At 47.7% G+C, this 13080-nt stretch overlaps 1 protein-coding gene across 1 annotated transcript; it reads right to left on the minus strand.

Annotated features, from left to right (window-relative positions):
- Positions 1-373: 373 nt before the first annotated feature.
- Positions 374-2600, minus strand: LOC136551747 (uncharacterized protein At1g66480-like). The gene is made up of 2 exons (XM_066543286.1): positions 1849-2600; positions 374-804 (listed from the first exon to the last, which is right to left on the minus strand). Exons 1-2 carry the CDS (start codon positions 2503-2505, stop codon positions 760-762), a joined length of 702 nt encoding a protein of 233 aa, XP_066399383.1. The 5' UTR covers positions 2506-2600; the 3' UTR covers positions 374-759.
- Positions 2601-13080: the final 10480 nt, after the last annotated feature.

A 13080-nucleotide genomic window follows, 5' to 3' on the forward strand; every position in this document is an offset into this window, starting at 1 on the left:
TTTCACACATGTGTTGCAAGTGTATGTTTCAAACGTTTCATCTGGTGCATACGTATGTTGCATTAAGTATTTCATGTTGCACATCTTTCATGTTATTCGGGGATGTGGGGAGTGATGGTGGCACGGCGTAGGCACCGAAAATTGGGCGCGGCAAGCTGGGGGCCAGCGGCGCCGGCGCGGCCAGATTTATACATACCGGACGTCGCCGTTGGAGAATCACCGCCAGTCAAGAGGGCGGCGTGCAGAACGCATGCGTACGACAAGGTGAATCGCATGCACAAGCGCACTGGAAAGCAGAGGTGAACTGAAAAACATACACACACACACACACACATCCTGATTCAGTGGTTGGTTCACACTGATCCTCTGATCTGATCAAGGTGGCTGCAGATGCCCCATGCATGTCTCACACCAGTACAGTACATATTGCTAACCCTTTTTTTTTGCTTCGTCATGTTTTTTTGCTTTCCTTTCCTAATTACTACAACTACAGTACTATACTGCTAGGTTTACCTATGAAAACAGAGAAGATTAAAGTGCGTAGACGATGGTGACCGGCCTAAAAGACTTAGGATTGGATGAGAATTGCTGGGGAGATTAGATAGGAAGCCAAAGGTGTGTCGGAGCGGCTTCTCATGTTCCAAATGACCCCAGCAAGACCATCTTGCTGATGAAGAAAAGATCAAGCAGGGGAAGAGAGAGAAACAAAAACAAGGCAAAAACACAGGAGTACTCGATCTCAAGGCTTGGGCACTGTCGTCATCCGATGATCTCGTCTGGAACTGCCATGAACCTCGTCCGCTTCTGCAACAAGGGTATTGGAAAAATTCAGAATGTGAATTCACAATTCAGATTATAACAGTAAGAGAGGTTGGTCGACGCTATGTGTAAACAGATGCATCGAAGGCATCGTTGGATTTGGTAAGGTCGCAGAGATTGGGACGGGTCGTTGGAAAGCCTTTGACAAACCAACGGTTCCCCTTGAAAAAGAAAGCGTTGCTATCGTGAATGAAATTAATCACTGTCTAGACTCTTATTACTCGAGGTCTCCCTTTCTCTCTCCTCTAGCTACTACCAAGAAAAGAAACAAAAAAAGAAGAAGCGAAGTTGTAGTTCATGATTGTCCTTCATTTTGTCCGGGTTACTACTAATAACGACTTGGACGACGTCAGGTGGTAGTAAATGCTGCAAGGACTAATCGTGGCCCTTTAAGATTGTTTGTTTATCACAAACGAGTTGACGACGGAACTAATCGGTTCATTATAACTCCTACTACCAACTCTATTAGGGGCGTAGGGCCCTTTCCTTATAAAAAAGAAGAGAGAGCGCGACAGAGAACTCCACTATATTAGGGCACCAAGCACCGTGATGTGCAGTCCCATCTCTTTGCAAATAGTAGTGCACGTGTCTTTTAATTTGGCGACCACCGCCCAGTTCTTCAGTACTAAAAGTATTTTTCAGGAACGACCAGTGTTTTCCTCTCAAAACAAATCACCATCAACAGCAGCTAAATTTCAGCGAAATGAACAGGATTCTAAAATTTCTGTCCATCGGTTCCATTAGTCGTCTTCCCAACGAGCACTATCATATGCTTTCTATTGCTTGATTTTCGTCTTTGCGCATTTGGGCGCTTGCCCCCCGTGTCCTAGCTCCAGCCTTGGGTGGGGTGGGGGGCGGGGGGGGGGGGGGGGGGGGGGGGGGGGGGGGGGGGTGGGGTGGGGTTAGTTAGCACAAGAGACACCCTACCCCTAACCAGCTAGGCCTAGCAGTTTGCATTGTTTAATTTGCAACTCAGAGTAGTAGTTGTTGCAGCATATACTACTTTTTGACCATGCATGCTATACTCACCTCTTTCTTCAAGCAGCCCGGCGGCGTCGGGTTCCTGCCGGACAGCGCGGAGGCCGGCGGTGCCACGGTTGGACGCGGTGTCGTGACGCCCTGGTCCCTGGCGACGCAGAGCTGCATGATCCGCTCGGCGGCCTCGGCGGGGTCCTTGCTCTCCTTCATCAGCCGCGCCACCTCTGCCTTGGGCCGGCGCATGCGCAGCCGCACCGCGCCGTCCGCGCCCACCTCCACGGACGACGGCGGCGGCTTATTGTTATTGAGCCTCGGCGACGACGCGGCCGCGAGCCGCGCGGCCGACGACGGCACGATGGACGCCACGTCCGACACGGTGCGCCGGGACAGCATCAGGCTCTCCAGCCGCTCGCGGGCGCCCACGTGCAGCGCGCCCGACCACGTCTTGCGCGGCGCGCGCGGGTCGTCGTCAGAGGCACCGGCAGAGGCGCCGCGCGGGATCTGCACCAGGAAGTAGAGCTTCCCGGGCTTGAGCGGCGCGTCGCGGTCCAGCGGGCGCGCGCGCACGCCGAGCCGCCGCACCTCCTCCGACTCCAGGAGCTGGTGGCCCGGGTGGCCGCGCAGCGCCGCGCCCGCCGCGGCGGGGGCCTTGTAGCGGAACGTCGCGCCGTCCACCGTCATCACCTTGGCCGCGAGAGCGTTGCCCATGGCGCGGTGGCCGCACGCACGCCCGCGGGGCTCGACCTGCCCTGCTGGCTGCTGCTGTCTTTCGGGTGCTGCTGCTAGCGACGAGGAGCTCTGGTTAACGTAGTACGTGGGGGCTGGAGGAGTGAGAGAGGGACGTTATAAAATGAAGGTTGTCCGCTGCGCTTGGCGGGGGCCTCTCGATCGAGTTTGGTGTCAACAAATCTCCATTGCCTCTTCCTTTGGCACCGTTGGCCGATTGACGGGGATAGCACAGAAAGAACTACAACGGATGCTCATGTTTTCTTAACCTTGATCTGGCGATAAATCTGAGCCGTCGGATCTCGATCCAACGATCAAGGCTCCATCTCGTCACTTGTAGCACTTGACCCTACCTCCTGTCGGCCCGTCCTCGCCCTTGCCAGATTCCAGGACAACGTGTCGTCGTCTATCTTCACTATGCTAATCTTGTGTCCGCTGTCGATTTTTTTAACACTTATTGTAAACTAATTTTAAATCTAACACTGTTTTAATTTTTTTTCAAAACAAATATTTTTGGCCGCACCTATTTCCGTGGCGCGGCGAAACGCCTATGCCGCGCCATGTATGGTGGCGCGGCGACGATCGGGGCGCTGACCGGTGACGTGGCAGGGTCCCCTCATCAACGATCTTGGCGTGGCAGTAACACGCCCTGATCGGTGGCACGACAGAGCCGGCTAAAGGCCCGTGGCCCAGTCCCGCCGCGCCTTCGCGCCCGCCACGTCAGCCCGCTGCCCCGCTGCCCGCCCGCCTGCCCCGCCACACCCAAGTGCTGTCGGCGCCCGACCCTCTATTGCCGCCTCCCTCCCTCCCTTCCCTTCCATTCCCTAGCTGCTTTCCTCACTCCTCGATCTCGTTCAAGGTAATGACGCACTTTTTTTCCGTTTGAATGGTGGATTAAAATATTATGAATGGAAGTTAAGGTTAGGAGAAAAATTATGTTTGGGAACTATGGGCTATGGTTTGGAGGAAGATATTAGTTTGATTTTGTCGATGTTAAGGTTAATTATTTAGTTAGAAGTATGTTTACCATGTATATTTTTGTTGTTATAAGTGTTGGTTATATTATTTGAGTTGCAATGCAAATGATTATATTTTACATTAATTTGCGTTGTTTTGATTGATGTTTAATTTGAACCGTTTTATTAGATGGAAGACGTGTTTCGGGAGCAGTTGTGGCGAAAACGGGGTCGTCCTAGAGAATTATACCCCGACAAGTCTAGCAAAGATGCCCACGTCCCTCCTGATCTCCCTGTCCCTAACTGTGACTATGGTTGTCCGGCCAACGTGTTTCAATCGAGACATCCGAACACAGCGGCTCGTTACTTCTACACATGCAGTCGTTTTAATGTAAGTAATTGTTTCCGTATGTTTTTTCTTCATTTGTATTACTAGGTTACTAATATTTTGTTAGAATTTTGTTGTGTAGGCCCATGAGAGGTGCTTTTTCTTTCAGTGGATCGACGGTGCAGACAAGTTTGACTCCAGGTACCTTCTTTTCGACGATTGGTGGAAAGGGCGACATCCAGGAGAGCACTTTGAGCGGTGGGTTCCACCTCCCCCTAACCCCCATCCAATGACGGCTAAGGAGAAGCACTTAGGCGCAGTTAGACAACTCGAGAAACCTCCTCTGTGTGATTGCGGAGATCGAGCTGTGATAAACCCTGAGAATACGTTGGAATTTGTGTGTCCAAACAAGCATGAAGTAAGTGCAAAGTATACGTGTTGAAATATTGAGCTATATGTGGTCATGTACTAATGTCACCTTATTTAGGTGTTTTCAATGGCGAAGTGTCATTTCAAGGAGTGGTTGTATGGTCCTAAGAACCAATGGCCGGAAGAACCGCCAAAGGTTAAGGAAAAGAAGAAAAAAAGGGTAATTTACAAAGCACCTCCTGTCATGTGCGAATGTGGTGTTAAATCCAACTATGGCCTAGTCCCTTCGGAGCTTGAAATAGGCCATTATTGCAGCCATATGATTGACTATGATGAGGTTGGTTAGTTTTGTGGTAAACATAAAATCATATTTTATTTCTTTTACTAAGACATATATGATATAATTTTTCGTTTGAACATAGCACTAGGAAATGCAGGTGGAAATGTTATGATAGTCAAGCTAAGTTCTTGGATGAACTGAAGGGGAGGCAAGTAATTGCACGGAAGAGGAGATAAGGATCTTACTACATCAACCTATTCGTTAAACATTACAAAGACAAGATGCGTGAGTTTGCTAGACAGCGCGGTATTCGTAACCCAATCAATGTTGGGCTTGACAATTGGGGATTGTAGAGACGAAGGGTGTTAGAGGAGGAGAGAGCAAGCAAGGAGGCAAGGGAGGAGACAAGAGTACAGATGCAGGTTTTGAACGAGCATGTTGTTGCATTATGTGCCAGTGAGTGCTTGAAAGCCATTTTTTCGTTGCCTAATTTTAAATGTAATATAATCACGTTACTAATTGATTGCATTTTATACATGAAGGGATTGGATGCAGCGAGGACCATGACGAAGAGGTGGCTCGTGCAAGGTATGAGGAAAAGAAGTTACATGAGCACAGAACGCGAGCTGGTCGCATCGTTCAATCACCGATTATGTTGTCTGATGAGGGGGAAGAGGATGAGGATGACACTGCCAGACTGAGCGAGCTCATCGCTCTAGCACAGGCGGGCTTGTAGGTAGAGGAGGCTGAGGACGACACTGGCAGACTCAGCGAGCTCATAGCTCTAGCAAAAGTGGGCTTTCAAGCGGAAGAGGCTGAGGACGACACTAGTAGACTGAGCGGGATCATCGCTCTAGCAGAGGCGGGCTTATAGGCGGAGGAGGATGACAGCACGTTCTTCACTCAGGCTGTAGAGGCCGCAGATAAAGCGGAGGCCACTTACTACGGGCGACAAGCAAGTCAGAGCAATGTAGGTGAGTCTAGCCACATGAACAAGGAGGAAGAGAACACGTTCTTGTCTAAGGCCGCAGATGAAGCGGAGGCCGCTTACTACAGGCAAAAGACAGATCAAGACAATGCAGGTGACCCTAGCCATAGCAGCAGGGTTGTGGTAGAGGATTGGTACTCAGACGATGAGTTACTTACTCAGTATGTTTCTGACTGAGGGTTTTTTATTACGCCGTACTAGAACTTTCATTGTGTTGTCTTGTTTTTCTTTTGAATTATTGATGTATTGTACCCATGTATCATGTACTCGGATTATCCATGGTCGATCTTAAGTGATCCCATCCGTTTGTCACCCTCCGACCCATCCGTTTGTCGCTCTCCGATGCATCCAAATTTTTTTAATAATAGCGAATGCGTTGAGAATTTCTAAAACGAACAAAATCGAGTGAAATTATTTTGAATACGGTTGGTTGGCATATATATCTTGCATGTTTCCCATGTATTTTAAAATAGTAGCGTGTAATTTATGTTATTAGCATCAGATCAATGTAAAATAACAAGGCCCACGGCGCGGCACATTTGGCACGCAACCCTAAACCCAAGTTCTGTCGTGCCATAGCCCACGGCGTGGCACTGACGCGCCAAGGCCCATGGCGCGACAGGACCTAGACGCAGACAGAAGCCGACTAGCCTCAACAACTACAAGTGCTGCCACAATACATTGAAACGAATATGAAGCAAATAATTGGAGTTCGTGCGCAAGTTGACAAATTGCGACATAACATTTTCATTGGTTCATGAGTCTGTAAGTTTTGGACAACAATATTCGTTCGACATAACCAACTAAGTCCTAGGAGTGTAAGGATCCCTCGGACGCCTCTGTCTCTTCGGATTTGTAGGCAACACAGTGGGAGTGTAGCCAACATCGGTGTGGGGCCTTCAAAGGAGGCAAAGGCATCTCTGCGTCAGTGTTAGTCAAGAAGTGTGCTCAGTACGGGTCGTCGTACTCCACCTCAAGAAGGGGGTACAACTGATGCTGCGTAGGAGGGGCTATCCTGTTACAAATTGATAAACAAAGGGTTAGAGTATTCAAATTAACATTACGTAGCATTGCAAAATTTGAACTTCTATGTATGGACCTACTATCCTATTCTTCTATGCCTGCTAGCCTTGTGACCAGGGTCTTTACAAACAGAGCAAAGATTCCTGCCACATGTCTCGTTGAAGTCTCCCCCTCCGTACATGTCTTCGTCGTACCCTCTCATAGCGTCCATGTCCCCCTTGAGTTGCTTCTTCTTTCTCCTACCCTTCCCTACCTTTATTAGTTCCGGATGTGGTACATAGTCATAACCATTATAAGGTGGCCACTATGTCGGGTCAAGGTATGGCTCGAAGCTCATCTCCCAAATACTAATGGTGTTCGAACAGAGATACAAGGGTGACATATATGGCAGATCCTCATAGTTGTACCCGTGAACCCTGTAGGCCGTGATCATATAAGAGCAAGGGGCATGCATGATCTGAGGGACGTTGCAACTGTACTCTACCTTTTCAAGATCAACTCGGTAGTTTCATCCACCATAACGTTCGTTGCCCAAACTTGTGCCACCCTTGCCCCGTACACTAAAGATATGGCGGCGGGGTCCATACGGCTCGGCAGTGTGCTGCTTGGCCAATTCCTTGGCCTCCTTCAAATGTTCTGCTCCAGCCTTTCCAAAATGCCCCTGCTCAGCTATATTCCTCTACGCAAGTTCCCACCTCTTGACAAAATATTTGTTGCACTTATGAAAGGAGAACTCAACAATTCCAGACACAAGCAACAATCGAACTCCGGTGAATACACGGTTGAAGGACTCTGAGGAGTTAGTGGTCACGATGCCATACCTAAAACCCCCCTCGTCATATGCTAACGCCCACTGAGCCTTCTGTTCCATCTACGCCTCTAACCATGCCTTTCCAGCTTCATTTACCATCTTGTCTAGTTCTCTCTTTGTCTCCTTGAACTGGTGCTCTGTACGTACACAACATAGAGCCTTTACCTTGTCACATACCTCCTGCTTCCTCTGACACCACCAAAAATTAGCGGCAAAGTGCCTCATGCACCATCTATGCACTAGAGGCGGGAACCCATCTATATGCTTAGCTGCAACATTAAGAAGCCCTGGGTGACGGTCCAAGATCAAACATATAGTGCGAGATGGGCCAAGCACTTGTACACGTAGAAGCCGCATGAACCATGACCATGATTCATTGTTCTCTCCCTCTACCAAAGCAAATGCCATGGGTACTATCTGGTCTTCAGGATCAACAACAGGAGCCATCATCAAGGTGCCCCTGTACTTTCCTGTCAGGAAAGTGCCATCAACAAGTACGACTGCCCGATAAAACTGGAATGCATGTTCCGTTTGCATGAACGACCAGAACACATGATAGAGGACATGCCTTAATGGGTCCCAAAAACACATCTCTCCGGTGTCCACAAACCATTTCAAGCCAGGGTTATAGTAATGCATTGCACATAAGATGCGGGGCACCCTGTTGTACGCTTCCTCCCAACTACCCCAACGAATCGCCAGGGCAATTTGCTTAGCACGCCAAGCCTTTCTGTACTTCACATCATACTTAATGAATCCAGATATGGACTGTTGTAAAGAAGACACCAAAATGTTGTTATTGTCATCAACGAGCCCCAATATACGACGAGCAAGATAACATGCAGTGAGCTACTGATGATTTTCCTTCCCCCTATTTGTTAGGCAAGTGTGGGGGTTCAACAACTTTACTTATCCTCCACTTGCCATTACTCTGTCTCTTTCGTGCATTTAACCTCCATATACAACCATTTTTGCATATCACGTGGTACCTCAACTCCTGGTCCGAATGAGTGACGTTGTACGGCCTATGGTGATACACAACATAGTCCTAAAGGAAGAGCTTCATCTCTAACATTGTATTGAATATCATCCCCTTTCTAAGGGTTTCTTTCTCATGGTCATACAATGATTTCCTACACATCTGGAGACCGGTGTCACAAACTGTCATATCCATCATGCTGACATCCCTATAGTTTGGAACGCCCCTGAAAGGTGCGCTCATCGACCTTAGTTGCTCAAGCTCAGTCGTTGTGTAAGGTGATGGTGGAACATACCGCTGCGCTTCGCTAATTCTTCCCCATGGATCATAGGGGGTATCATCTGCTGATAAATCTGTGACTAGTCTACCCAGAGCCTGGATAGCATGCAAAACCTCAGTTGGTACTGGTAATGGCATACCATGAACAAGTACTGGCATGGCATCAATCGGTGCGGGCATAGCATGTCTATCTCCCTAATCACCATCTGAATCATCCGAATCACTGCTAACTACATCACTGATCCTTTCCTCCTCCTCCTCCTGCTCTAGTTCAAACTCGTTCACATCAAAATCATTGCTTATACAACCTACTTGACTTGAATGAAACTGCTCCTGCGTCAACTGACCGTCCAAATCCATGTTACCCAGAGCTGCTTCCCCTTTGACCCCCAATTCTTGCTCATTGCCTCCAACACCGTCAATGGATGGCCCGTCCTAAACACCCTGCATCCTATACCTATTCTCCACCACCACCTTAGTGATGGGCACATTGGAACCTTGGAGCACCCTAGTGTAGCGGGACTAGTGAGCAGGGTCGCGCAAGGGCATGAGGACATAGTATGCCCTAGTCTTCCCAGTATCAAACCTCCCCTTCAGTGTGAAATCACCGTCAAACTTTGCATTCAAACGGACACAGGTCGTTGAAGCTAGGAGGTTCATTAAACCATTCCAATTCTTATTCCATATCCTCAAACATACCATCTTTTCTCCTAACACTTCCTCCGTAAAAAACTCTAACACAACAATCCATCTACAAAAGCATTTCAAGAAACTTCATCAATTCATGAAAATCGTCGTACGTAATGTCCATAGTAATATTAATACCTATTCTAACTATAACTATACTAACTAATCTAATATTAACATCTATACAAGGCTAACTACAACAACTAATGTATAACTAGACTCCCTAACTGTACTAACTAAACTAACTAACTTTACTATCTATACTAACTTACTATATTGACTATACTAACTGACCTAACTAACTTTACTAACTATACTTTACTAATTATACTAACTTTATTTATTTTACTAACTTACTGTACTAACAATGTCGATTCAATCAACAAACACACTAGGGGAGTACCTCGCGGCAGCGGCGCTCGTCCTCGCGGCGGTGGCGTGCTAGACCGGGTCGGGAGGCATGGGCGCTAGCCTCGGCGGCGGTAGCAGGTGGACACGGGATAGAGAGAAGGGCGTGCGACAGTTGGGAGCGGTGTACAGCGCTGCAGTGAGGGCGGTGGTGGGCGCGGTGGGCGTCCGTGGCGCAGCCGCCGTGCGTGGCCGGAGGGGGTGGCGAGCGGCCGAAAGGGGTGGTGCGCCAGCGTGTGGGCGCGGCGGGCGCCAGCGTGTGTTGCTGAACCCTTGCACGGCGGCCGTGGCAGCGGGCGCGGCGGGAGTGGCAGCGCCCGGCGTGGCGGGCGGTGGGCGGCTGCAGCCGGCGGCAGGCACGACGGGCTGGCGCTGCCGGCGGCAGGATCGGCGGGCAGGCGTCCAGGCATGGCAGGCGCGGCGGGCAGGCGGGACTGGGCCGTGGGCCTTTAGCCGGCTCTGCCGCACCACTGATCAAGGCGCGACAGACCCTGCCACGTCACCGGTCATCGCCCCGGTCGTCGCCACGTCATCCCTCTCACCGCGCCACCATGCATGGCGCGGCACACGCGTTTCGCCGTGCCACGGAAATGGGCGCGGCCAAAAGTGTTAGTTTTGGAAAAAAAATTAAAACAATGTTAGATTTAAAATTAGATTATAAAAAGTGTTAAAAATAAAAAAAATCCCCCTGTCACTCCACTCCTATCCTAACTTAGTAGCTCTTCCCGTGCGGACTTCCCTTGGTCCCAACAGCCCCTCCAATGCTACTTGTTGAATCTTAGCTGAAACTGGCTGAAAAACACTGTTCTGGCTGAATTGTTGTGAAAAAAAATATTATTCCGGCTAAAAAAACAAGCTGAATAAGTCAAATATAGGGTAAGCCGAACGAGCCATATTGCCATCAGTACGGTCTGGCGGTCGATTGAGATCTGAAGCTAATCATATGAAACATACAACCTGTGAATAAATAGATATTAGGATTTATACGAGTTATAAGTTGAATTATTATTATTATACGAGCGACGAGCCTCTTACAAAATCACTATAATTAATTTCTTTTGTGTTGTACATTATTAACATTGGTCAACAAACTGATCAAAAAATGCCATGCTTTTGTTTTGCTGGGGTATTCCACAGCAGGACGACCTACATATTGCTATACTATATTTTCTTTATTTAATATGCTCCAGCCAGTCCCATCACATCCATTACTTCTTGCTTAGATGGACAACACACAAGTGTGATGCCACCGCACATTACCTTTGCAATGGACTAATTGTTATGCATAGCATATATATAACTGAAAATTGCAAATGGATCTGGCCTATTCATGGTGTGTAAGCATTGGATATGGTAGGGTTTTTAAAGGGTTAAATTAGGTCAACACAAACAAAATACCACATGGCATGATGCTCTCCAGCCAACCATCATCACTTAACCAAAATATACCCATTTAGCTCAAGACGATCGAGTGCATTAAAAGTTTGCGCATGTAGTAGTGTGAGCGTGAGTATGGTGTGGCGATAGTCGTGCATGAGTGTCCCCCAAAAAAAAAGGTTTGTGTATATGAGCATCAAATGTGTATGGCGAGGAAACTTTTGTCACGCATAAGGTAGAACTTGGTTTTATTTGTCGTTGTTTTGTTTTCTTATTATCTCTTTGGCTAGCACTAGGAATTAGGAAAGTTGCAAACACCTTCTATAAGTCGCCGAAATGGTTTAATGCTAGTTCAAGCTTTTCTATAACAACCACACAAACGCCCATGCATTCCTGGTTGTTCAGTAATGCTTTGATCGAGTAGTATTGGCAAGTAACAATAATAAGAATAAAGTGGGCGAGTCAAGTTTCATACCAGGTCATAAAGTGGGCAAGTCAAGTGTTGCACCTTGTTCGTAGTTTAACGGACATTACCTTAGTCCATATCGGGGAAAACCATTTAAGTTGATGGGTCCTGGGGCAGGGGCACATTGGCGCAATTGATTTGAAACTACCATCCAATGTACTAGTACTACTTATATTCGTAACGAAATGACGTTAAAGGAGGGTAAAATCAAATTTGGATTGCCTGCAGGAGGTATTCGCAAATGTTTGCTCCTCTTTTTTTTTTTGTAAATATTGTCCATTATAGTACCGTCGATCATTGCTAGCTGCAACTGTGGTTCATATTTGGGTCGTTGTAGCTTCTAGCAGCAAAAAAATGAAGCCTTTGTTTGCATGAGCTGGAGTAGAAAAAAGCTATAGCTGATCGTCTGATCCCAACAGCCGAACCTGCAGTTATCCATTTTTTTTTTAATTTAGCTTGAACATCCTACCACCGGCCAGCTAATGAAGAGCTACTGTATAAACTGTCTCTCCATCTATTATACAACTGGGTCAAACCGAAGCGAAGCAAGTTTCCTCACAAATACCGGTTCTCCCTCGCGTATCTTGGTTGTTTGTTGGTAGCGCGTGTGAGCTAGCTCTCTGTGGTCAGTCTTGGTTGCCTACAACTGGTCCGATCCTGAGGTCCGACCATTTCTTCCTCCAGGTTTTCAGCAGGACAAATAGGATTTCTTGACCAGTTAACTACGCAACTAATTAAGATTGATCAAGACGATGTTTACTGCTACTGCAGATGTCAGGAATGATACTAGAACAGTTTTTTTTGGTTGTGTGTCTTCAGGTTCTTTGGTTCAGGTCTTCGGCTGATAGTCAGATCATCGATATGTCTGAGGATTACTGTGTTCTGGACTTCTGGTTCAAACATATCAGTCCAGTTTTTTCTCTTCTGGGTGATGGTATGATTGTGATTTGTGGCCTCTTGGAGCCGTATCTGTGCTGCACTGAGCGCGCGCACGCTCACACCGCTGTGGTTAATTAATTTCCCTTTTGAAATGTGGTAGCAGTCCAATTTCGAAACGAAATAAGTCATAAGATGTGCTCAAGGGCCTCCAAAAAAAGCATTGTGTTTTAGTTCCGCAAAAGAGAGAAAATAGCAACGTGTTCTTTGATAAAATTATGCGACAGTTCAGCACTTCAGCAGCTACAACTTACACATTCAATTTAATTTTTTTTAGCGATCGTGTCGAAGCACGTTTTTCATTAAGCAGAAAGGAGTTTTGTTACAATCCTTATGGCCACGGTAATCTAAGGTTACCGAAGCCAGAAGCTACACAAGCAAAGCAGAACACGCGAGTGTGATTACACAATCATGAATTTTGCGACAAAGAAGAGCTACTCTGGGATCAAGTCGCCGCCATCAGGGTCCTTAGGTGCGTGTAGTCAGCCAAGCACCAGGCGTGTATCTCCTCCTGAATGACCACCTGCAGCCCTGCCGGCGATGTAATATCCCTGCCGAAAGTCCTCGCGTTTCTCTCCTTCCAAATCAACCATCCGATGAGAAAGAAGAGGGAGTCGAAACCACGGCGAGCGGCCTTAGGGACCAGTTTTCTGCAACGCAGCCACCACTG

This window comes from Miscanthus floridulus, chromosome 4, assembly GCF_019320115.1.
Source record: "Miscanthus floridulus cultivar M001 chromosome 4, ASM1932011v1, whole genome shotgun sequence".
In the NCBI taxonomy this organism is placed as follows: Eukaryota; Viridiplantae; Streptophyta; class Magnoliopsida; order Poales; family Poaceae; genus Miscanthus; species Miscanthus floridulus.